We start from the raw sequence: 25,438 nt of genomic DNA, 5'->3' as shown, positions 1-25,438 counted from the left end.
AGCCATTTTTATTACTCTACTTTGACGTGTTATGAACCCAACAAAGTAAAGACACTTGTAAAACTCTAAACTTTTTAATCAATTCAAAAAATTCACAACAAATGTAACACCTTGCGAAGGGATATTTACCATTAGAGACCGGGTACTTATTAGGAATTTATACATTCTTGAGCCTAATTGTTTATTTGGACAGAACTCAACACGTATGACTGAAAAATGCAAAAATACTAAATTAAATGTAAACCCGATTATGTGTGTCGTTTTGCTCTATAGGTAGTGTCTTGAAGCACTACTTGCATGGTAAACAATCTAAATGAGTACAACGGAACACGTTGAAAGCCGGCAACCAAGAACCCATAAATACCTCTGCCACTTCTTTAAAACGTCCCAACCATGGAGGCTCACAAATGAGCAACAATCCTCTTAGAGGAAAACAAAAGCCTGATGTCGACTACGCGACAGTACCCACACACACACACACACGCACGCAAACGCACGCACACCAAAAGAAAAAACTGAATAAGAGAGAGAAAAAAATGTTCCCATGGTATTAAAGATGCTATACAATTGGGATGATATGCACATGGTTGCGCTCCTTAGAAAAGTGTTCAAACAACTTAAGTCAGGTGCCGCACAACTCGCGATGAAAAGATGCTGACATCTTTTAAGCCTTCATTCAATTGCCGTTGCATTCGTTCTCCCACCAAGCGGTCTTATGTGCCTCGAAAAAGACCTTCCAACTTGAAATCATCAACAAAAATATCTCACTGTATATAAATATATATATATATATTTATCACACATATATATATTTATATATCAACAAATATCTGGGGAGGAAATAAGTGAGGGACGTGGAAGAAACAACAAAAACAAGATGGTTGACTTGTTCATGCAGTTCAGCGGCGGGCCGGACTGAAAACGCAACTTGTGGAAAGAGATTAGAGGGGAAAAAGTCTCCATACAAAACGTAGATTATGAAAAAGGGGCCACAGTTCATTTACACGTTATTGGCGTTGATTTGCACGACCAGCATCCACTCGGCCGGGGGGGGCGGAGTCTCCCGTCGTCACGCTGAAGTGCCTCTCGGCTTTTGTTGTCTTTGCTGCGGTTAGTTGAGTTAGTTGGACAGTTCGACGGAGGCGGCCGGGTGATGGGGCAGGGCGGGGCGGGGCGGGGCTCAGTCGCACATCTCCTCGGGGATCTCGTGCGGGTTGAGGATGCCTGGAACCGACATTTGGATTTTGTGTTTCTCTTCCTGAGCCTGACGAAGCGACGCTTCCCTCTCCTCCAGGAACAGGTCCGTCGTGTCCTCGCCGGCAAACTCCTGTCGAGTGACAACACCAGCTGGTTACTACACAGACTTATTGCTTTTAAATCACGAGACGGTTATTTGGGTTTTCACCCTTTGCGATGGGAAAATGAAGCACTGATATTTTTTTTTACTCGAGATGGTGCTTTTGGTTTTAATTTAAAGGGTATTGCAATTGAATTTATTTTCTATTGGTGGGTGTTTATGAATTTTTTTATAGAATCGGTAATTGTAAACCATGTATATTTTATTATTTGTATGCGTTATTATTATTGTTATATTATCCATCAATCCATTTTCTGCATATGTATATTGTGTAAATAAAATTAGTTTTTGTTTTTTACTGTAATCAGGGATGTGATTTGACCAAAGTGAAATTATCTGAAAATTTAGCCGGGGGTCTGGGGGCCGCTGGCACCCAGCTAGGTGGGGGGACAAGGGGGGCGTAGCCCCCCGGAGCTCATGGGTGTTACTTTCAATGCACTCACGTGACAAAGAAATAACGTGACAAAACAACAGCATAAATTTTCAATGTATATTGAACTATCCCATATAAAATGGCAGTTTTAGTCAACTCAAAATCAGTCACATTCAAAAACATTGGACTGCCTTTGCTTTTAAAAACTATCACTGAGAATATCATCATATCTAACTAATGTGATTACTAAGTTAACACATAAATAATGTTGAAGAGTTCAAATTTCATGAACAAATAATTGTATCATGACCAAATGAAAAGTAACTCATATTAGAGCATACCACAAATGTCTTTGTTATAGCAGAAGATGTTATCTGTCGGAGTCATGTGCATACACAATGAACTACGCTTAAAAAAAAAAAAAAAAAATCTGATTTTTTTTTGGGGGGGGATAAAAAAAAGCGGAATTCCGCGAATTAGCGGAAAAATCACATCCCTGTGTAATATAATTTTAATTTATCTTTTGTGCGTGCTAAAAATATTATTGTATATTAAATTGCAACCGTAAATTTTATTACTTTTCACATACTTTCAGCCCTACTATAGAGTCCACAAAAGTAATGTAACGTACTAGGGGTGTAAGGCGATTAATTTTTTTTAAATTGTAATTAATCGCATTACTTCAATAGTTAACTCACAATTAATTGCAAATTTTACATTTGTTCTAATAAACATAAAAGTGGCAAAAATGTTTAAATAATAGAAATATGGCTGCATCTTTGAGTAATTGATACAGTAATTTTATAATTCATCAAATTGAGTTAAAATTAAAAAGATGTACTGTAAAAAAAAAAGAAAGTGATATTGATTGGTGTTGAGGCCATTTTCCTGCCACTAGATGGCAAAATTGCATTTGTAAGACGGTTTACTTTCATATTAAGAGCTATCTAATCTTTAACATGAAGTAACTTGTGAAAATAAATTGTAAAATACAACTTGACCTCAGTCTCCACAAACATAAGCATTATTATTACTGCAAAATTTGGACGTGGACGTGTCTAGTGCGTTGCGACTGAAATTCTCCCAGTGCAGGCTTTCCAAATAAGGGGCGGTCACTTAATCGCACGTTAAACTAGTGGCATTATAAAATAGGTTCCAAAAACAAATCAACTTTATTTTTTACAAATGCTTAACCGTAAATATGCTGGTAAGTATACATATTAATACTTCAATAAATATAATAAGAATACAATTTGACTATTGCCATTGTGTGATGTGGTTGTAGTTTCCTCTTAGTCAAACCGTCATCTCACTCACTCGCCATCCATTTCCGGTTACGCAGGTTTCTCACCTTAATCTGGACCAGGAAGTCCCTAAGATGTTCCTTGAAGGCAGGAATGTCCTGGTTGAGGCTGAACAGTCCGGTTACAAACACCTTCACCTGAGCACTGTGGAGAACACGCGGGTTGACGTTAGATGTGAGAAGCAGAGCGACGGGTGGCGCGCGGGTGCGGCGCGACTTACTCCTGCAGGTGAGGGAAGGCCGTCTTGAGCAGGTTGGCCACGTACTCCTGAATGAAGACCTGGTTGTTGGCGGGAGAGGCGGGGTTCAGTGCGGTGCTGATCTTGCCCTCCTCCACCAGGTTGAACATGTAGGCCAGGATGGACGCGTGCATGGTCAGACCTGAAAGACAAAAAAAAGGGCATCAAATGTCACTCACACTTTACATGATAGCACACAATGGATGAGTACACGGTTCCAGGATGCGCGCAAGCTCACCGGCAGTGTGAGACGTGTCGGTGACCACAGAGAAGATGTGTTGGAGGATATCACAGAAATACGTCTGGTAGAAGCTCTGAGCCGCCGCTTCCTCCTGGGCCACGTTCTGAAGCATCGTGTAGAGAATCTGCAGACCTGAGCGGCGCAAAAGCACCAGTCAGTGCTATCGGATGGCATTCTTGCTTCATGGGGGGTGGGGGTGGGGGGGTCCTTACCCGTGTCAGCAACATTCCTCATGGTGTGTTTGAAGGCCCAGATGATGGAGTCCAGCACCAGTTTGAACTGGGCCGGGGGGATGGCGAGGAAGGCGGGGAAGCAGTGCGAGTTGACGGCTTGCAGCAGGTAGAAGAAGTGAGTTCGGTGCTCGGGATATTCTTCGAAGTTCTGCCGGCACAAAAACACTCAACATTTCAAACGTGGGCTTCATTCGTTCACTGATTGACACGAGCCCAGTTTACGTGGAGATTTTTTAGTTATTCCGATTGAAGGTCGGTGGTCGGCTGCTTATATGTGACCATCCATTCCGATGAGTCGTTTACATGCTCCTCAGTATTAATCAGTAGGGATGTAACGATAACGGCAATATCGTGGTTATTAAAAGTGCCACAATATCTTCGTCGTCTTGTCACGCTATTAAAAGCTAGTTAAAGTTAAAAAGGCGCGGTAGCGTCCCATTTTTTTGCAGTTTAATTTGAATAAGGAATGTTTTGGCCACTGCGGCGGTTATCCCTCCTATAAATCAGTCATACCAGCAAATACGTTTCAACATCTGGGTCAAAAAACATTTGCTTTTGGCCTGCTCCAGCCAAACAACATTGTGAACTTACATAGACCATGTTTGCTTTGCACTGCTCACCCAATAGGAGCACATGACAGTGAAGTGGCCACGCCTATTTTGCCGGCTTTGCTGTTATAATGTACAAAAACACAATATTGTGCTTTCCCCTCCCACAACAACATAACATTTTATCTATTTACACATAGTGTTTTTTTTTTGTTTGTTTTTTTTAAATATATATATATCGCCAACCTCCCCACACAATATCGTGATAATTATTGCATCGTGAGGTTCATATTGTGATATTTACAAGATTGTTACATCCCTATTAATCAGATCAGCCCCGTTACAGCCGCGGGACCCGCGACCAGCGATCACATGATCGTCATGGCGCCATGTAAACCTGGCTTAGTCTTTCTAAATATCATGATCATTATGATTCAATGCATAATTTTCATTATTAACTCAAAAGGGCCCCAGAGTGACATGGGGGGGGTAGGGAAGATAAAATATGCTTCTCATTAGGACGAGGAAGTTTCTCATTTGGATAAGAAAGTAGTCCATTGCATGCTGGCATGCACATTTGCATTTCTGAGTGAAAATGACAGCGCAGGACCTAGTTTGGTTATATTTTCACCTGGGACTTTAAAAAAAGGGCATGTCTGTTTTACTTGCAAGTCGTCCCCATTATGTTGTGTCTGAGAGACATTTAAAAGTCTTGTAGTCAGCTAAAGAAGCTATTGCTCCCAGGTAAAGACGTTTCTTATCCTCCAGTTTCTCATTCAAACGAGGAAACTTTCTTTACCCTACAGATGATGACTTTAGACTTGAATTCTATCCATCAAATGATACTAAACCACATCAACTGTTTTCAGACAAATATGACCTATCACAAGTCCAGCCATACCTTGTTGATCATGTTTAGAGTGCACTCAAAGACCGCGTCAAAGATTTGCGGGATTTCAGTGGTGATGTGCCCCCCCAGCTTGTTGACGATAGTCGCCATGGTGCTGAGAACCTCCGGCTCCCGGGCAGCCGGCACGTTGCGCTGATAGTCGATGAGGACGGCGTCTAGCAGCGGGGGGACAAAATTCTCCCCGACCTGCAAAGAACAGGATGGAGAAGTTGCAACAAGATTCATCAACCATAAATTTTAAGAGCCCCCCCCCCCAAAAAAAAAAATCTAATTTGCACTACAATAAGCAAGAATAGATATTTTATTTATTGTCATTTTTAAGTAAAGACTCACAAAAGGAACATCAAGCAAAATGATATCAACTTGAAAAAAAAAGATTTTTGGCCAAAGTGGAGCCTCATTTTCTTTCTAATCAGCGTCAAGTCACGCATGTTCATTTTCACATCTGACAGCTTCTTACCATCTGTGGGTCGTTAGATCGGCTGACCCAGCCGGAGATCAGTTTTAAGGTCTCTCGCTTCACAGTCCTCATGCTCCTGATCAGAGGCTGCTTGGTCACCATCTCACCTGCGCACACACAAAAGCAACATGTCAAACACACGAAATGCCCAAATTCAGGAAGAAAAGATTTTGGTGCCCGAGTTTGCCTTTTGGTTGCTCCACCAAACTACTGACTTTCTAAAGCCGTTTTTCCCATCACATGTTTCAGAACAGCCTCGCTTGGCCAGCTCCGGTTTGTTCATTACAATACCGGTGGGTTTGGGATGGCATAAACTCAACACGCCACGCCTCCACACTTTTTTTTTTTTTAACTTCACCATTTCATCCACTGGTACATATGAAATTGTACAATTGTGTGGTGTACTGTATTTTTTTGGCCGCAATCAAATGACAGTGATGTCACGGCTCTACTCGGCCTGCGCTTTAGAAGCACCTCGGGTGAGACACAGAAAAGCGGTTCCATTGTAAATAGTGACCACTCAGGGCGAGACCATTTCAATGTGGAACCAGTACAATGGAAAAGCGGCTTAACACTCTTCAACCTCCATTACTTTAAGTGGTTACTGTTTTCTCGTAGAATACTCCCATCCTTGTAAAACTTAAATTAAAATTCATAGGAGTTTTTTTTTTTAATTTATAGGAAAACCCCCTTTTTATTTTGTCATGCCATCTCGAAGCAAGGATGGCATTCAGGGATTTCACAAATTAAGCACAACCAGCAGAGGGCGTAATTACTTCAATCCCAACAAGCTTGCCTTTAAATGAGTTGCTATTAAAGCTACAAGTACTTTATAAAGAAGAGTAAAAAGTTAAGGAAATATATCAATCAAACAGGAATCCGTTCATGCATACCCACATCTACCCTGCCCCACTTTTAAACGAGAAGGAAATCCCTGCAGTGGTTGTAGTTATAGACTAAATGTCTGATTACTATTCCAAAAATGAGAACAAGCAATATTTCATACACACTTTATAAGCTCTTCAAAAAAAAAGAAGAAAAAAAGAGACCATGTTTAATTTGGATACTCATCAAATATCTCCAAAGTCCCAATTCACATACTGTAAATGCCATAATGAACACACACCTCCCATACCATTTGTCTGAATGGCAGCAGATATGTTCTCGCTGAGGCACTTGTACACATTGAGCATGTCGAGGTAAATCCGGCCCAGTTGGATGACAAACGGGTGTCCTACGGCCTTACAGGCTCTGACATTGGTCTTTAGGATGCTGCCCAGTTGCTTCACAGTCTCCGGGTCCTTCAAAATGTCCACATTCTGAAGGCGGATGCGGCGGGAGAAAGCACAGAACATTTGGATTGGATTCAACAAATGCAATAAATAAGCAATTGACAAAAGATGATTCCCTGAGGCCATATTTTGAAGATGACTTCAAACATTCCGTGAAAGTTCGAACACGTATACGAGTTACCTTGGTGGCCTGCTGGATGATACTATCCCACACTTGATTAGGCAGCAACATGTATTTCTCGATAAGATGCTCCTGTACAGCCTGGTCCGTCTGAGCGCCGATCATATAACCTACGGCTTCGTAGAACGTGTGCACCTTGGGACACAAACGAGATGGGGTGAGCGGATGAGTCTTTGTGTACTGCGCCTACGAAAACGGAAGCACATCTCTGAACTGACCTGCTGTGGCTGTAGGTCACAGATGATGGTGTTGATGTTGTTGAGGATCTCGTCGATAAAGGGCATCACCTCTCCCACCTGCACCTGGATGAAGTGGCGCCGGCATTTCTGAGCAATCTTGATGAATGTGTCACACGCCATGTCTTGAACTCCATCATGGGTCTCTGATGACAAAGGATCGTTGAATTGTGCTCATATTATTAAAGTGAAAACAAGATGAACAAAAATGTCCACTTTTCGAAAATCTCACCATGCATGAACTCAAACAGTTTGTTGACCACTGTTTTGAGAAACTTCCAGTGGGCTCGGAGAAAGCGAGGATACTGGCCGACGATGTACATGATGTTGGAGGCTATAATGGCCTTGTTGTCCTTTCCTCTCTTTTGTTCACACAGACCTAACAGATCCTGGGACAAACAAATCACATTTTTAACAATTAACCCAATCATAGCGTAAGCAAACTAACTGAAATTCTTTTATTTGTGCGTTCTTCATAAAGTCCGTTTTTAATGCAGGGCATCCACAAAAACGCGCCCTGATTCTATAACGTTATCTAAAGAAATTCAAATATTTTAAAGATGGAGTCAATATATTCCATGTCAATGACATATACTTCTTTAATTTCACTCTAACAGATTCTTAATTTCTTTAAACATTTAATGGACGCTTCTTCTTTGCGGGATGAACAGTTACTGGTAACCTGGACATACTAATCAATTGCTGTTCCTACGAGTCGCTGCTGATCGTGGTGGTGATGACCTTTTTCAGAAATATTGTGTACTGCCACACTGGCATCTCGCTGTCAGGCGATTTCTCAGTGAGGACTGATGGACCGTGCTGGATAAGACAATTAGGTATTCTGCACGTGGCCTGCAAATATCACTCAACATAACCGCTTGGGGACTTATTTACAGTGCAAAGATTACATATCATCACTTCTTGCAAATCCAAATCCAAAACCAAATCCACCCTAAATAAAATAAACAATGTCTCCATTTCCTTTGACAGCTACTCCCCCCCCCTCAGGTCAAGAGTCTGGGTGTCATCCTCGATAGCACACTCTCCTTCACCTCACACATCAACCGCATCACTCCCTCAGCATACTACCATCTCAGAAAGATCCACCGGCTTTGCTCCTCTTTCACCCCTCAATCCACTGCTATACTCGTACACAGCCTCGTCCCCTGCCGACTTGATTACTGCAACTCCCTCCTGTCGATCTCCCTCAAAAAACCCTCCAGAAACTTCGGCTGAGTTTTGGACCAGCTGAAGTTTATATAAGAGGCTACTTTTCCTCACTTGCATTCGACCCTGCGGCCAATACAAAGGTGCGGCTTAGCCATCATATCACAAGGGGGCGCAAGAGCATCAGGCAGAGCAAAACAAACCAAGTGAGCCAAAATACAGTAGGAGAGAGAACGAGAGAGAGACAATATGTGCCCTCATTATGGAAAAGAAAGTAGCGGGAACATTAAAACACCTGCGGCTTATAGTCGGGTGCGGCTTATATGTTTACCAAACTCCAGTATTCCCCAAATTTACCTAGCCCGGCTTAGTCAGGTGCACCTTACAGTCCAGAAATAACTGTACTCACTCTGTCCATAACTGCATGGTCTTTTATTTATTTATTTTATTCTATTTTATTTTATGTTGTTTTTTAACATTGTATTTGTATGTTTTTAACTGTTGTTGTAAGGTGACCTTGAGTGTCCAGAAAGGCGCCTATAGATAATTTGTATTATTATTTTTATTATTATTATTATATGCTGCACGGGGATGGCCAAAGCTCGTCTAGGCATGGACCTATATTAGATTCTGAGGGTATAATAAGCTTGAGCTCAAAATTACAGCTCTGAAAAGTCCTTAGTATTTGGTTAAATAATAATAAATAAATTTTAAAAATTGTATTGATAACAATCTATTTTAAATAAAATATTGAATATTTGGTACAGAACAAACGTGTACCATGTTAAGTTTAAGTAAATAAATAAATGCTAACATTCATCTTCTGTTTTAATTCTTCTAAATAAGTCACTATGTCCCATCATTGCTGAGCTATTTTTAGAACAGAGCTGTGTGCTACTCGTGTTGTCCTTGTGGCTAACTAGAATCCACTGTATTTATTTATTTTTGGAAAATGATGAAAAGAGCATAAAGGCATCTGTGGTTGCAATGTCTCTTTCATCTTGCTCCGGTATTAGAAGTATTAAAACCTTGACTTTTTAAAACCCACAGTAAACGTCAAACTGATAATCGGTCCTTTCAAAACTAGACTATTGCATTGATACCGAGAAACCACAGCAACACACATTGAGTGTCGGTAATGCTACCCTATATAACACACGAACATGAAATCATGGATCTGTAGCTACTGAGTGTGAAAGAATATAACAATAAAGTTACATCTTATACTGTTTAAACTATGTCTTTTTTTCCCCTTTTACAACATTCTAAAATACCTTGATGACCGTGACCAAGAACCTCTTCTCATCCTCTTCGTGCATTGCCCCACTGATCGATCCAATGGCCCAGCACAATGTGTTGAGATTCTTCCAGGACCACTCAGTCCCATTCACCTGGTTGTGAAGCTTCTCAGTCATTATACGCTCTGTGTCTGCATAGTCCAAGTGAGTCAAGTATACTGCAGAGAAGCAGAGACGCAAGTTGTCACTGGAACACATCCTTATGTAGTTGATTAAATGGGTCAAAATAGGATGAAACAATTAATTTAGATCCTATTCAAAACTTTCCAAACCATCACAGACAAGTGAGGGGGAAAACATTGCACGATGAAAACATGTGCCAGCTATAATAAATACAGCAGCTTCACAAGATAGCGGTCAAACTGTAAGCATTAGAAATCAGAGCAAATTCTAATGAAATCTGTGGTTACTCTTAAGACATCTTTTTGAAAAGAGTGCTGAATAGGGATCGACTGGAGACCCACCAAGTGTTTCTCTCATGTTCTTGTAGAGGTTTATGGAATCTGTGTCTTTCATGAACTCTCTGACCACCTCCCCTTGGTCATTCTCCACCACCAGTACTTCTTCTGGTTTGGCCATCCTGCTCACCATCAGCAGACGCACCTGTTGGGAAGTGGTAAGAGAAAAAAAACATTTGAGCAAAAAGATCATCCACAACTTGGCACACTCCAAAAGCATTCAATATTATTTACTGCTTTAAAGCTACTCAATGTAGAATTTTGCCCAAAAATATATTTATATTAGCCGTTGTATTTGACCATTTAAGACTCAAACATATTCTAATTAGCAGATTAACACCTTAGTTGATCACAATAGCTACTCTTGCAAACCTCTGGCTAATAGTTTTCCGACTGGATTCGCGTTTGAATTTCCAACCCTCTGTCAGCAGATGTGACATCATGCTCGCATTGTGTACGTGAAGAAGGGAGTGTGCAGTTTAATTTTCCGACCACACGTAGCGATTCAAAAATCCAATTTCCTACATTGACAAGCTTTAACCACAGGTCGGGAGCTAAGGGAGACCTCTTATGTTAGAATAAACAAATACATAAATGTAAAAAGTTGTCGGGTTTCTTTTAACCACTTGTCTTGTACCAGGTAGGACCTGGCACTCCTCAGATTTATGCGCGTGGAAAGTGCATCAATGAACAAATTGTATCCTTGGAATGTCACTCAAACCCGATCATGAGATGGCTACAAATTGGCACTTCTAATGCTGAGAGATAACTTATTTTAGGAAAAGATTCGATTATGATTTCTGATTTGCAAACTATAAATTCAACCCAATGCTACAACAAGATACACATTCATCGTGAATTTGTTTGCCATCAATGACCGAAAGGGTTTAGGCAATATATTTTGTAAACATTTCAATCGATTGAGGGATGAAAGTGAATCAGCAGGTGTTACCTTGGACAGAACGGGCAGGTACAGCTGCCTGCGTGGCGGCACGTCAAAGTGCTGGTTGCCAGACAGCAACGGGGACGTGGATGTGGAGAAGGGACTCTCTCTGTAGAGCTCGGCCGCCAGATGGTTCCAATATTCCAGACAAATTTTAAAGATTTCAGTCTCTTCCACTTCTGACACCAGCAGCATGTAGTGAAGCGCCTAAAGCGGGACGAAAAAAATCCAATTAGGGGACCAGATTATGTTCTGATTCTAATACGTTGTTCCTGACTCGCCTCCTGACCATCAACTTACCTCCATTAATGTTTCCCTCAGGTTAAGTCGCGTTTCAATGAGCGTCCCGTGCTCTTTCAAGAAAGTACAGAGGAACAGACTGAGGTTCTGGATAAAGTTCTGCTCCTCATCTTTCCCATTGGCGTAGGCCAGCCGGATGTTAGTGTTGAGGGGAAGCATCTAAATGAAGTATAAATAGGGTTTAGAATAGTTTTTTTGTAGAAGGCAAAAGGACGTACTCGCTTTTGCTCATCAGAGTCTTAGACTACGATAGTCACCTGCTTGAGCTGGCACATTGTCAGGGTGAAGAGTGTGACAAACTGCTCCTCGTACTGGCTGACGCTGACACCAGCAATTTCTGTCAAACACTTCAGTGTCACATTGCGGAACATGGGGACGTTCAGGAACTAAAAACAATTAGAAGAGATACTTAGTGCATAAGAACGGTTTGATAATATGAACCTTTCGTCTCTCTCACTCTGCGCATGCCTTACCTTATACACTAATGTGCTGATTAGCTTGGTTTCAAAGATATAGCCCAAAGGAATCCAGTTAAGGAAACGTAAGAGGGTCTCCAGAGTAGCGTGAACCAGGGGGGCATTCTGGGAATTTTCCTAAGATACAAGATGATAAGATTTCAAAGCGACAGACTGCAAACAACAATAACGATGGTGATAGACTGGGATTTACATACCATAACAAATTGGCAAAGCTGGAATATCTGGGAGAATTCATTGCACATACTGAAAGAAACACAAGGAAATATTATGGGCTGTAGACAGCACACAGCACACAGTGTTGTGTTTTTAAGTACCGTACTCTACTAACCTGTCTTTTAGATGTTTGGCTTTCACCTGGGTCATCTGGCCACTGGAGAAGTCAAAGACCTCCTCACTAAGCAGTTTGAGAATGACCATGTTGTTTTGACAAAGACTCTCGCTGGTTCGACTTGCTCCTACAATGTCACTGATGAACGTGGGCCAGTGTTTGGGCCACTCCTGCTTCAAGATCTACACACACACACACACACACACACACACACACACACACACACACACACACACAAACAGGCAGCACAATGATTCAAACATTTTCTACCGACCGACAAATGCAATGGAAATTATGGACGCAAGAGTGAATTTCTATTTGTGACACTTGCTAAAAATAAATCATCCTTAAAATAACAATTCAAGAATGCGCCCCTAATTTTGAGTACCACTATAAGATGCTGTCATTACTTGTCCATATGTAATCGCTGTATTAACTTTCCACACTACTTTGGATGTTTTGAAAGCAGGCACAATTTTTACTAAAAATGTGGTTCTGCCCGTTCGTTAAGGAACAAATGTTTTATATTCAAATTTCAAATTACATCAATTTCATTTTCCTTTCTTGCGCATGGCTAAACATTTGGGGGAAACGCTTGAGACTTAAACTATATACAAATATGTACAGTAAATAAACAAGCTATTTACAATAAATAGACATATTGCTCCATCTTGATCAGATTCATGATTGGTTTCTTAAAACTCGCTGATCGGTTATTGGCCGCAAAAATTTGTTTCGTATTGAGCAGGCCTCCTCAATCCTGGTTCTTAAGGGCCGGAGCCCTGCAAGTTTGAGATGTCTCCACCAACTAACACACCTGATTCATATAATCAGCAAACTCTGCAGAAGCCTGCTAATGATTCTGATCTTTAGAATCAGGTGTGTTGGAGGACAGAAACATCTAAAACCTACAGAACTCTGGCCCTCGAAGACCAGGACTGGGGAAGCCTCGTATAAAGCCTGATTTTCACTGACATTAGTGCATAGTGATGTAGCTCGTGAGCTAGCTAATCACTCAAATCTCAAGCTATAATACATATTCAGAAGCAAAACGTGCAAAAGTGGTCACCATTACGTCATTCCAAAAATATATCTCACGCAGTGCTCTAGATTGCGCCCAAATTTCTTAACGGTACACCTAATAAATAAATAAATAAATAAATAAATAAATAAGAGGCTGCACAAGTGCGACTATCCTTTTCAAGAGGTAGGGGTGGAAGTCTGTGCGTCTCTGAAAGCCTGCATTAGCGTTCAACTACAACACATTAGGCACATCATGGTCTGAACCAATCAGAAAGAGTGAAGGGCGTAACCATCTTTTGATTGGCCATGGTCCAGATAATTGTGTGCGTGCAAGCCGCAATCAGATCCAAAACTTACATCGAGGAACAAAACGGGAGAAGTGACAGGTGGTGGAAATTAGGCTAGCGCTCCTCAAGAAGTCCACTAAAGTTGATGTTGCGTCATTAACGTCACAAACAAACCGTCTGCGTAGCTTAATCGTTACTGTCGGCACAAATGTCTACTTTATGTATTATGCAGGATCACTTGTGATTGGTGCAGCCTAAATACAGCGCTTGTATTGATCCAAGATATTGTATTTATTGTTCTACAAAACAATGACAGCGTTCTTGAGAAAGAAACGACATTGGCTCTTAAAAAGAACATACTTGATTTAAGAATATCATAAAAAAAACAAGGTCAAATAAGGTTGATCGGTTTATAGGAAATATATTGTTCTAAAAAATGTGTTATTGTGACAAGCTTTAGGTTGGTTGAGTGACCTACGCCCATCAGATATAGAGTGGCAATAGCTACGGATGATAAGACGATAAGAACGAGTGATACCTCTTTGAAAGTTAAATTAAGGCCCGATATGTTTAAAAAAATAAAAATAATCACAACCAACACTCATACACAGAGCACTTCTAGCACCAATACTTTTGAGTAAGTTACCCGTCTTGTGGAGAACTGTGCTGCAAATACACTTTATAATAACCAGATTGTTAGTTAATTATTCACTCGTCAATATTGCCTACAAAGACAAACAGCATTAGCATTAATTAGTAGTAATTTTGTTTAAAGTAAAGACTGAAGCTATAAAACTGTTGCGTTGAACACGATGCAGGCGGAAATTTGCATGCACCTGTGCTGGTGTACAAAATAAAAAAAAGTTGGGCACACCTGTGCAAAAATATTAGTCTAGTGCCGTCTTGTAAAAAAATGCTATAATATTGCTAATCTCCAAGAGTGAGTGCTAATATGTCACAAATATTTGATGATTTGCATGTTTACATGTAATAGTTGCTTGTCCGCTTGACCCATTTTGAAGTCTTTGCAAACTAAAAAACACGTTTGGAAATGAGTCCATTGAAGAAAAAAAATCAAAATAAAAGGAAAGAGTGGAATGATCTACTCCCACACTGCCCATCATAGCATGCACAACTGCACTACTAAGCACTTGATGTAAATGATTATTATGTGTTGATTATTAACCCCCACCCGCCTTAAATTGCATAAAGGTCAAAGAAGATTTTGAAAACTAACCATTAAGTATTTACACTCTAGTGCCTCGCTTTAAAGAAGATGGTCCTGCTATCCTAAATATTTCAATATATTATTGATTTTGTGTGGAAATCATCAAAGCAGTTCTAAAAGTTGTGAACAACTTAAGAGTACGGATAAGATTTAAGATTGCCCAGCTCTCTTTATAGCTTGTCTAAGCATTTTAGTATTTTCATTTTATTTTATTTAAGCAGGCAAAACAGATCAAGAACAGATTCTTATTTACAACTGTGACCTGACAAGAGGCAACCCCTCTTGAGGGAAAGGGGGGGAAATGGGGATAAAACAATTTAACAGCAAATAAAGCAAAAAAAAAAGATCATGAAATACTGAAACCAAAGCTTTAACATTCTGGACTAATTTCAAAAGATACTTACTGATGTTTTGCTCCTTTAACCACTACACCTCAAACAGACATGTTATGGGACTATTTTCTTGCCAGTGCCACACACATCTCATTATCTCACATCACATCGTTTTGAGTAGACATATTCTTTGAAGACTTACCTGGACAAGAATCATGTTCAGCTTTCCAATGTACACCTTTTCTTTCTAAAAAAAATCAAATGCAAAACAAATGAGCTGATGGTTTGTTTCAAAGGCAACAGTAGTGACTAACAATTCAGGAGTGAGTGCCACTAAGATAGATGATTTATAATAGGTTGTGGAAAGATGTCAAAAAATGACAACAAACAAAACAAAACACTATCATTGTGAGCATACAGTGCCTTGGTTTGTTGAGTTTTGAGGTGATTTACGAGGCCACACCTGAGATAGGAGCGCTGTTGGTGGCATTGACTCAACTCATTTCATAACAGGCTCCAAGTTTGACTGATACAATGAGTGAACTCTTTTTTGTTTGTTCTTTTTTTAAAGGAGGCTTTAAGCAACAAATTGAACAAACGGTGCAGCAAAACATGTAGACAGACATAACAGTACTCAGTCATATTCTTTATCTTCTCTGTAGAATGGATTAGTGCCATACTGATTAGCTGGGAGAGGAGATGAGATGTCGCAATGCTTATATCTTACACTGCCGCCAAGAGGCCAAGGTGGGCACACAAGAAGGAGGAGCACAATGGCCATCAAATTGATGCAAAAACAGCTGAATTGTTTTTTTTTATTTTAATTTGATTGTTTTTTTTTTTACTAAGCACAATATTATGAAGTTCTACGTTTCCCTTGTGAAAAATAAGTTGTTTTGTGGTAAGTTGGAACGGATTATTAGCAATTTTATAGGGGAAGTAGGGCTGCAAGTGACTCTTATTTTAATATACAATTAATATGTTGATCATGTGACGAATCACACTAAAAAAAAAAACAATTTCAATTCCATCCCTTTACTCCAAAACAGGACATTATCTCAAACTGACAGTGTAGAAAATACAACAAATATAAATTAATTATCATTTGGTTACCGCTTTGGTTGATACATAACATCAGAAAATCGGTAACAATGTTGATCCCGGTTTTCCACAGTAAAATCAGATGTTTGCAATATGTCAAAGACTGCTTTCACAAAGAACAACAGAAATCGGAGAAAATTTACTGTTGAGTGGTTGAAATTCCAACGATTTTGACAATTTTAAATTAATAAACAAAGTCTCTACACGATCTATCGATGATCAAAATAATTGATAATTTGACAATCGATTAGTTGTTGATTAATCGCTGCACCTCGAGAAACAAGTGTTTTAAGTTACAAACAGAATGAATTAAACTCATTTCTAGGCAGTAAACCACTGTATTCACACACACACACAGGGGGAAAAAAAGGTTGACGTAATGTATTCATGATCACATTTGAGGATTATTAGACTAAAAGCAATGTTTAAGTGTAAATTCCACTACTTAAATATTATATAACATGCATGAAACATAAAAAAAAATGTTACATACCTCCACATTTGCAGCATCAGATGACGTCTTAATAATGAGACCAACAACATACTTTTTTATCCCTGGAAAATACAGACGGTACAAAAGTTCAGGGACAAAGTTAACTTATTCCAATAAAATGTGACATAAAAATACCCTGACATGAAAATTGCCTGCTGCTGACATTCTTCAATCTATTCTATACTTCAGTATAAACTATGCTTCTCCTTAGGGGTGCACCGATCACAATTTTCTTTTCTTCTTAAACAATATCTGTGAAATCATAAAACGGGTTGTTTTAACTCCATATTAAGTAGCTCTAAAAAGCTTATTAGTCATATTAGAAGAGAACAGTGGCTGGCTTTTTAGAGGCAGGGTTTTTCCTGTGTACAAAATTCAGAGGCGGCCACCTCCATCTTATTTGCTCACCACCTCCAGCCTAAGTGACTGATAATGAAAGAATGCTTTAACATGATAATAGTCATATTCTTATTGGAACTATTATTTTTTTATTATTGAAACATGGAATTATTATATGTTGCCTGTAAAAAAAGAAAGCGAGACAGCTGAATTTACATAATACATGCACGTCATGGCACATAGTGAGGATTAGGGATGTTCGATACCACTTTTTTCCCGGCCGATACACAACTCTTAAGTAGTCACCGCTACTGATAACAAATATAGATACCACTAGCAAATATAATTCCCCACCCATAAATTAAAGACGATTTTAAAGAAAGACATATATATCCCAATATATTATTTTTCCTTAAAATTGCATGAAGTTAATGGCAACTTTGTATTCATATAATTTCTTGTCCCTGATCGTAAGGAGGGCGGCCGATAATAGTATTGGTCACCGCCGTGAGTACCGATACCTTAAAATAAGACTGGTATTACCGATACCTTGTATCGGTAGTCACCCATCATAGTCAGGATGATACCACCTGTGCCTCAATTTGAGCCAGGAAAAACCCGGAAGGGGAAATCAAATAAAACATTTTATTTACAATAATATGGCCTATGCACTTCCCACTAGTCTAAACACGGAAGTCTAATTCATTTCACATTTGTGGAACACAAATTTAGTAGAAAAATGAACCTGTTCTTATCCATCTCACGGGGCTTGTACTGACATACTGGCGGCTGAAAACAAAAGTGCCTCAGGGCTCAGCTTGCGAAGGTCACATTTACCCGAAGCCTTAGGCTAGGGGTTCGGCAATATTTTTGCTAAGGGAACACATGGAAAACTGGAATGCTTTCCAAGGGCCAAGTGCATTGCTCTTCATGTTGAAAGTATGAATTGCAGTTACGTTCCTAGGCCGAATGTTTGAGAGTGTTCGCCAAAGCAACGGATGTTGATTTCTCGTCAGGGTTCGTTGAAAAGGATGCAACATTAGCTAAAAGTTCTCTACAGAAAAATACATGAAAACAATTATTACATTATATTACCATTATATTGTTATATTTTTGTTTAAATTGAATGAAAGAAAATGAATTAGAATATTTTTCATTTATTTTTACTGCTAAATAATTACAGATCACAGCATCATCGTCTATTTTTTTCCGGGAAACAATTACTGCTTTACTCATTTGAAACAAAAAGCCGAAGATGTGCTACCATCACAATTAATATTTTATTACGTTAATTTAATACTATAACCATTCGTGATTATTTTTTATAAATCTTAAATAAGTACACTAGGAATAGACCAGTTTATTTTATTTTATTTTACAGTATATTAAATAAAACTTAAGAATACAATAAAATAGTGACGAGCGGATTTTTTTTCATAATATGCATAAACTACTTCCAGTGAATCTCATTTGTAGTGGTTATTTCTGTTTAATTTTTTGTATTTTCAGGAAAAGACTTAGCCGCTGTTGCTTGGAAAAGAGTTGCAAAGCTTATATACATTGTCTACAAGTAGCCAAGAAAGACATCCCATCGCCTTTGCATGTTTTAAGTTAAAGGACCACTGATTGCCACACCCACCTAAGTGGGGCGCAATTCTTTCTCCGCATTTGACCCATCCCTTAAGGGAGCGGTGAGCAGCAGCAGGAACCGCGCCCGGGAATCATTTGGTGATCTAACCCCCCCCAATTCCAACCCTTAATTATGAGTGTCAATAAGGGAGGCAAATGGGTCCCATTTTTATAGTCTCTGCTATCACCCGGCCGGTTTTGAGGGCATCATTGAAATTAAAGCCAGACAAGGTTTCTCTTAGAAACAGATACGAGACTAAATGTGTTGTCACAATAGTTAGGACTTGAAAAATGTCCTCAATGATGGAAGTGCACACAGTGGTGTAGAAGAGAAGAAACGTATGCATGTTCTATTTTTTTAACACTAACAGCAGTGATTACATTGAGTACAAGTCTCTTTTTCAGATTCAGACAACTTTATTTATTCCACAGAATCCACTAAGGACAATTCATTAGTAGCCTTTCATTTTGCATACTAAGACTGAAGAGTGTTTTTGGATGCGGGTCTCAAATCACTGACTGAGTTAAGTTTCAGAGAGATCGGCATTTCAGATTTGACCAGTCATTTGGTAGGATTGGGAGCAAATGTTGCAGCAGTGAATATAGGGTGTAAGAAGGGCGAGGTCACACTTTTTGAGAAAGGATAATGTACCTGGGCTAACATGTAATCATTGCTTGAATCGTCACCTCAAACTTGCCATTAAAGAGCCTTTTGAGAAGAGATACATGGATAATGTGTCATACACAATAATGTCCTTGTACTACTTGTACCAGAACAGCCCAGAGAGGTTGCCTCAACTGAGAATAATAGCGAAGATTATGGAGGGGAGTGTAAGAAAACCACTGAAATTAGACTAACACTAGATGCATCCAGCAAAGCTCCAAGCCTGCCGTGCTCTACGGCAGTCTTTTGCCTTCATTGTTAAAACACATCATAACAATGACATCTGATCATGCCCAAGATAAAGGCATGTCAAAAGGTATCGTGAGAAAGTTGCTTTTTTTGTCCTGCATGTCCTCTTCTCCGAACTGTTGGATGGAGCCAACTAGTAGACCCACGACGAACCGAACTATTACATTAGTGTAACTATTGGATCGTCTGTCAATCGATTGCTTAGGTCTGGACAGTGAGACTTAATGTTTACGGCTTGTTTTGTTGAGCTGTGCAGATTTTAAGCGCTCGGATGCAACGGCGGCAATAAGGCTAACCAAACGCACTCCGCACAAGCATAAACATTAAATACTTTACAGTTATATGGCATGATAGACGTTTTTATCTAATAGTACGAATCATGTCGTAATATGAGCGCACGGCGCTACACGAGCACAAGAAGGGCACGGAGCCTGCCAATCATCGCTCTCACGCAGGACTGAGTGGGACAAGACGTCTCGTCTCCGATAATGATCTTCATTTTATTGAAGCTAGAAATTAGAATAGAGAGGTTAAAGGTGCAAAATAACGTTCATATAGTCTTAATAATAAATCGAAAATAAATGTGATTCATTTCCCTAAGACAGTTAAGAGAACCGTTATAAGGGTGGAGCTTATCGATACGCCCGTTTTTAAAAATTCAGCCCGGGGGCCAGTTTAATACTGGGACTCGGTACCCATCCCTAGAGCTCGACTTCTGAGACTGAAACAAAAAAAGGACAACAATCTCCTGTTTTTCACGTTAGGAACTCTTTTTCTACAAGAGAACGAAAAAGGATCACTGCACCAAAGTGAAACCTGGAGTAAAGTACTTCAGTATCCGGACAACAACAGGCTAAGCTAAGTGGCTATGCAACTTGAATGATACAATGTCAAATCTGCAGGTTTTTTTTAGAATGGTTTGAGGGCATGATGGGCAAAATATTGTAAAAATGTACCTTCGCATTGATTCCTGGGAAGAATTTTCCATCTTGTTTTGATAACCGTTTCCAAGATCTGAAGGGCATAGTACTGTAACAAGCAAAGAGAGACACATTAGGATCAAGCAAACATGGCCATTTTGTGCAAACTTGGTGAACAAAACAAGACAAGATAAAAATGGGACAAGCCTGTAAATGTATTTCCATCTTAAAATTTGACAGAACCCGATATTTCATGTAAATGTTCCAGGATTCTGTGAAATAAGATGAGAGTGTTTCTCCTAGAATCATTACAGACCAGGCAAAAATAAATCTACGCATTAAAATGGGCATTTCTAAAGGGCAAAAAGGTACACCTATATGTAGACCTAAACTAAATGTGTCTTTATCCTACGCTGAACAAAGGTGACAGAGGGTTGAGCACTTCAAACGGTTTGTAACACAAGTGGAATTGGCTCCAGTATGTAGGACCAAAACTGACACCAGTGACAAAGCTTTTAAATTGTGCTTGTGGAAATATATATTAAAAACAAAAAAAACAGCTATTGTACCCTTCGCATAGATGAGCTCTGATGGATTTAGAGATATCAATGTATCATAGAAAAAATAAAAATAATAAATAAAAGCAATACACATTATGCTGTATAGGAAATAGACTGACAACTTATATCATGAAATGCACACCAGTACAACTTTTATGAAGTTAAATGTAAACTGTTTGCAAACATCTTTGTAACCTTCAGTGTCGGGAAAGTTCATTTTCTACGCAAACTACTACAAAGTTCAGCTCCTAAATTTTAAGATGAGCTAACCCTACCCCATAATTCAAGCCTTTTGCTTTTTCCACTCATTACATTGCCCTTATTTCGTCACCATATCTTGTTTTATCTTATGTTCACAACTCTTGGGACTTAGTGGGCAAACCTGGGACCTAAGGTATTGTATTTTGTGCCATGCAAATGTGGAAATGTGTGCGAGTATATTTGGATATTTATATCCTTGAATTTTGAGGAATATAATATTCAATGAATCCTTTTAAAATTAAACTATAAATATAGCTTAAACTGAAAAGGAGAAATTAAATAAGTAAGACTAAAATAATAGCAATTTTAAAAAAAAAAAGTGTTTTTTTTATACTACTGAGCGTGTTGGCCTCATGGGAGCAGTGTGGTGCCGTGCATGGATGGAGTACACGCTTATGAGACAGAAGAAAACATCTATTTTATCTCATTTTTCACAGATCAGGGGGATTTTTTTTTTTGCCTGTGTTTCCACAGCGTTTGTGTGTGAATATTCGTTATTTGAAGGAATAACACTCCTGAAGTCAATGCTAATTTCTCACTAGCATTTGAATGGGATTGTCCAATCACTTTAGCGTCAGTGCTAGCGATGTTCTATAAACTGACTGGTGGGCCGCAGGCCTGATAAAACACTGGGGGAAAGACTACAAAACCTGCCACCATTTAAAGTTCATTTGATTAATCTCAAAGTTCAACACTTCTAGTAGGGTTTTCCTGACTTGGCCCACAGGGAGCAGTGCACAAAGGTATTAGTCAGGAGAAGGGTGCAAACTAATTTCCAAGACATTTCATCAAGTGGAGAAAATATGGCACAGCAGCGACAATGTCAAGAAATGGATGTCCCTCCAAAAATGATGAGAAGACTAGAACACAAGAGGTCAGGGAGGTCACCAAAATGCAGACCGCAGTATTGAAATAAGTGCATTCTGGCAATGTTTAGTAGTATCTGACAACAAAAAACAAGATCTGGGCTGTTTTTTGCAAAGAAGAGTGAGCAAATGTTTCCACTGGATCTGATGTCCTCCTATGCTTGCACAGGTTTTCTCCAAGACCTCTAGCTTCTATAGGTATGCATGTGTGCGTGAATGGTCGTCTTTGTGCCTTGCAAATGAATGGTGACCATTCCAGGATGGACCTCACCTAGCTGGGATAGGCCCTAGTTCATCCGTGACCCTAATGAGGACAAGAGTTAAAGAAATGGAGGGATGGATTCTAAACCTGATTAATTCCTTTTGTTTTCTGAGAGGACAGAGGCCCAGTTTAGCAAAACAGACGCTGCAAATACTCACAGGTGCTTCTGGACCTGTACAGTTATTAAACGTTTTATGGGGGTGACAGTTTGACACTAGAATTGATTAGTTACATTTTCACAGTTCTCTGGGAAAAGGCTTTGACCTTTGAACTAATCATAGGTCAATCTGTATATCCGAGCGGATTGTGTTTGACGTCATACTTTCGCTGTACAGTACTGTATTTTCTTTGCTCGCCAATTTGATCTCTGGCGGCGCACATCTAATTTCCACATATGAAATAATCACTGAACACAGCTTACTTTGGTGTTCATGTTCTGGGAGAACTCCAGGATGGTGTCCACTCTTGTCCATGCATCTGGATGTTCTTTGAGGTGTGTCAACACTTCTTGTGCCATTCTTTGCTGCAACAGAATCATTCAAGACTATTTACAAGATATGGGGAAAGAACCTGTGTTACAAAAGTGTAGCGATTGAGACTAGCTAGGTCTTTGAAATTAAGAAAAATATTACATCATGGAAATGATTTTTTTTTTTTAATGCCATTTGCAACACAATTTACCTGTTGTCCCACCCCATGATATAAACAGTTCACCACATTATCCAGCAGGTTGATATCCAGTTTCTGGTTGAAGTCCAGCAGCTGCTGTGCTGCATGGTCGGCTAACATTGTCATAATTGCTGGCATAGAGCTCTGAAACAACGACAGGAAAGAGAGGAGGGGTCATGGAAGCACCGAACTCATTCAACAGGCAAAGTCATGTGAACCGTGTGTTTTGAAACTATTCCAAATAGCTGACAATGAAACAACAACAACCACCCCTCAATCCACCAACTGTCAACAACCAGGCAACATGTCTGAAACCATTCAAAAAAGGATATCAAAGTGTCAGGTGAAGAAAAACTTATAAAAAAAATATGTCAGGAAACAGAAACTTCGTCCAGATTAAAACTGTCACTTGAACATAGTTGTTACGCATCCAATTTTATTGATCCACATGTCGGATTAAAAAAAAAAGTCGACGTCACTTTGTTTACATCTTGAAGAAAGCAACCGAGCTAACTCATCCAAAGTCCAACTTAAAAAAAAACTGAGCAATTAACGATCGCGTTGACAATGTCGAGCAGCAGTTGGAGCCATGTCAGCATTCATTCTGCACAACTTCACGCACACCATGCGAAACATTAGATTGATCTATTTTGTGAAGATGTGGAGTGGCTAACAGTTCCCATGTGGTCCAGCAATGGCGTGGTACAACCCCCTCCCACCACAAGACTCTCAGCGCCATCGATTTGCTCAGCGCAACGTGAAGGCAGTTTTGGTGCTTTCGGTTGCTGTTACCTCCGAGTTTACAGTTTGTGCTTTTAAGATGGTTGGCTGTGTACGCGTGACACGTGACAAAGAGAAGGCTAACAGTGGCGAGCGTAGTGAGTGCCTAGCAACACCAACTTGACATCCGCTTCCATCACGTACGTACGCGAGTGATGCTGGCGAACTGGGAGAGGCGTGGATTTAATCACACAACGTTGGTTTCAAACACAATTCGGACAACACGCATGACTTCCACATTTGCTACCCAATACACGCTAGTCCCGCGCGTGGCTACTTTCAAAGTATGTTATCAATGTCATTTTAGAACCGTTTCGCGAGCACAATCAATAGCTATGCAAACATAACATAAAACAATACAATATCCGCTAGCTAAGCCCCGCACATGTACAATACAGCCAGCCTAACAACAACTTGGCGCTTTGCACTTCACTCCAGTTTACGTACCTACAGTCCGAGGCTCTGATTGAAAAGTGCGGCGTTAGCCAAACAACGTACAAGATATATTGAGCACTTGAAAATCACAGTTGATAAGAAAAGGTTTCCTATTTCTGCAGCGTTGACTATCTCCAGCTCCAGCAGCGAGGGATGTCTGACTGGTAATAACCACTGATTGGATCCCCAAACTACTATCAAGGCAAAGGCAGCAAACCGTCACTCCAAGACATTTTACGAAACAAAACAAACGTTGAATCACCAACCTAATAAATGCGTTACTCTTAATAAATTTCCAGCGGGGCTGTATGGAGGTTGTGTGCCTGCGCCTCCTTTCCTCTCTCAAGCAACTAACTCGCAACCGGTTGAAACCGGTTCAGACTGGGAGATTCCATCTCGGTTTAGTTTTCAGCCGATGGCGCCGCGTAAAGTTTGGACTGGAGTTCCGCCCATTGCACGCGGTGATTGGCTGCAGCTTTGGCGGAGAAATCCCGGCTATGCTCTTATTGCACGGCGAACCCGTCGATCAATTTCAATTGGCTCAAGCGCCCACGCGACCACTCCGCCAGGAGAGAAAAAGAGGGCTGACTCCTATGTAGAATGGATTTCTTCATGAGTCCCTGTCGAAATAGCGAACATCTTTAATCGCTGTTATCGAGTCTTAAAATAGTAAACACTACCATTTACGTAGTTTGTTATTATTAACATGTACGCGACAAGCAGTTTAAAAAAAAAAAGTGACGCCGTTTAATAAATATATCTACTTAAACCGGCAATTTTTAGTTATTTTCAAATGTAACATAATGAAAAGGATCAGCAAATGCCTCCGGCAGATACACTGCTGGTTTGTAGATGAGATCCACTGCATATACCATTCATGTGCCTGTTGCTTGTAAGCTGGTAATTTTCCACCAGCCACGAGTGGGAGTGGTTACACGATCACGAACGCACGAGGTTACAAAAAACGACCTGGAGGAGAATTTGCTTCTAGAAT

The 25,438-nt window shown here is 39.9% G+C and overlaps 1 protein-coding gene across 3 annotated transcripts; it reads right to left on the bottom strand.

The window, feature by feature from the left end:
• Positions 1 to 55: 55 nt before the first annotated feature.
• Positions 56 to 25,312, bottom strand: xpo1b (exportin 1 (CRM1 homolog, yeast) b). Of its 3 annotated transcripts, none has more exons than XM_077581366.1 (25): positions 24,457 to 25,312; positions 23,242 to 23,373; positions 22,982 to 23,083; positions 20,648 to 20,720; positions 16,811 to 16,872; positions 15,419 to 15,463; positions 12,347 to 12,528; positions 12,213 to 12,261; positions 12,013 to 12,132; positions 11,797 to 11,925; positions 11,540 to 11,698; positions 11,249 to 11,446; positions 10,303 to 10,441; positions 9,815 to 9,996; positions 7,606 to 7,762; positions 7,356 to 7,519; positions 7,138 to 7,272; positions 6,791 to 6,983; positions 5,665 to 5,771; positions 5,196 to 5,390; positions 3,726 to 3,894; positions 3,511 to 3,645; positions 3,255 to 3,414; positions 3,082 to 3,178; positions 56 to 1,327 (listed from the first exon to the last, which is right to left on the bottom strand). In XM_077581366.1, exons 2-25 carry the CDS (start codon positions 23,365 to 23,367, stop codon positions 1,181 to 1,183), a joined length of 3,225 nt encoding a protein of 1,074 aa, XP_077437492.1. In that variant the 5' UTR covers positions 23,368 to 23,373; positions 24,457 to 25,312; the 3' UTR covers positions 56 to 1,180. The 3 variants fall into 3 exon arrangements, with proteins under 3 accessions (XP_077437492.1, XP_077437491.1, XP_077437493.1); XM_077581365.1 differs by having other exon boundaries at positions 24,711 to 25,312; XM_077581367.1 differs by having other exon boundaries at positions 6,800 to 6,983; positions 24,711 to 25,312.
• Between the last annotated feature and the right edge of the window lie 126 nt (positions 25,313 to 25,438).

Source organism: Vanacampus margaritifer, chromosome 12 (genome assembly GCF_051991255.1).
Source record: "Vanacampus margaritifer isolate UIUO_Vmar chromosome 12, RoL_Vmar_1.0, whole genome shotgun sequence".
NCBI classification, from domain to species: domain Eukaryota; kingdom Metazoa; phylum Chordata; class Actinopteri; order Syngnathiformes; family Syngnathidae; genus Vanacampus; species Vanacampus margaritifer.
The sequence above is the reverse complement of the archived record's forward strand: the minus strand, read 5'-3'. Positions and strand labels throughout refer to the sequence as shown.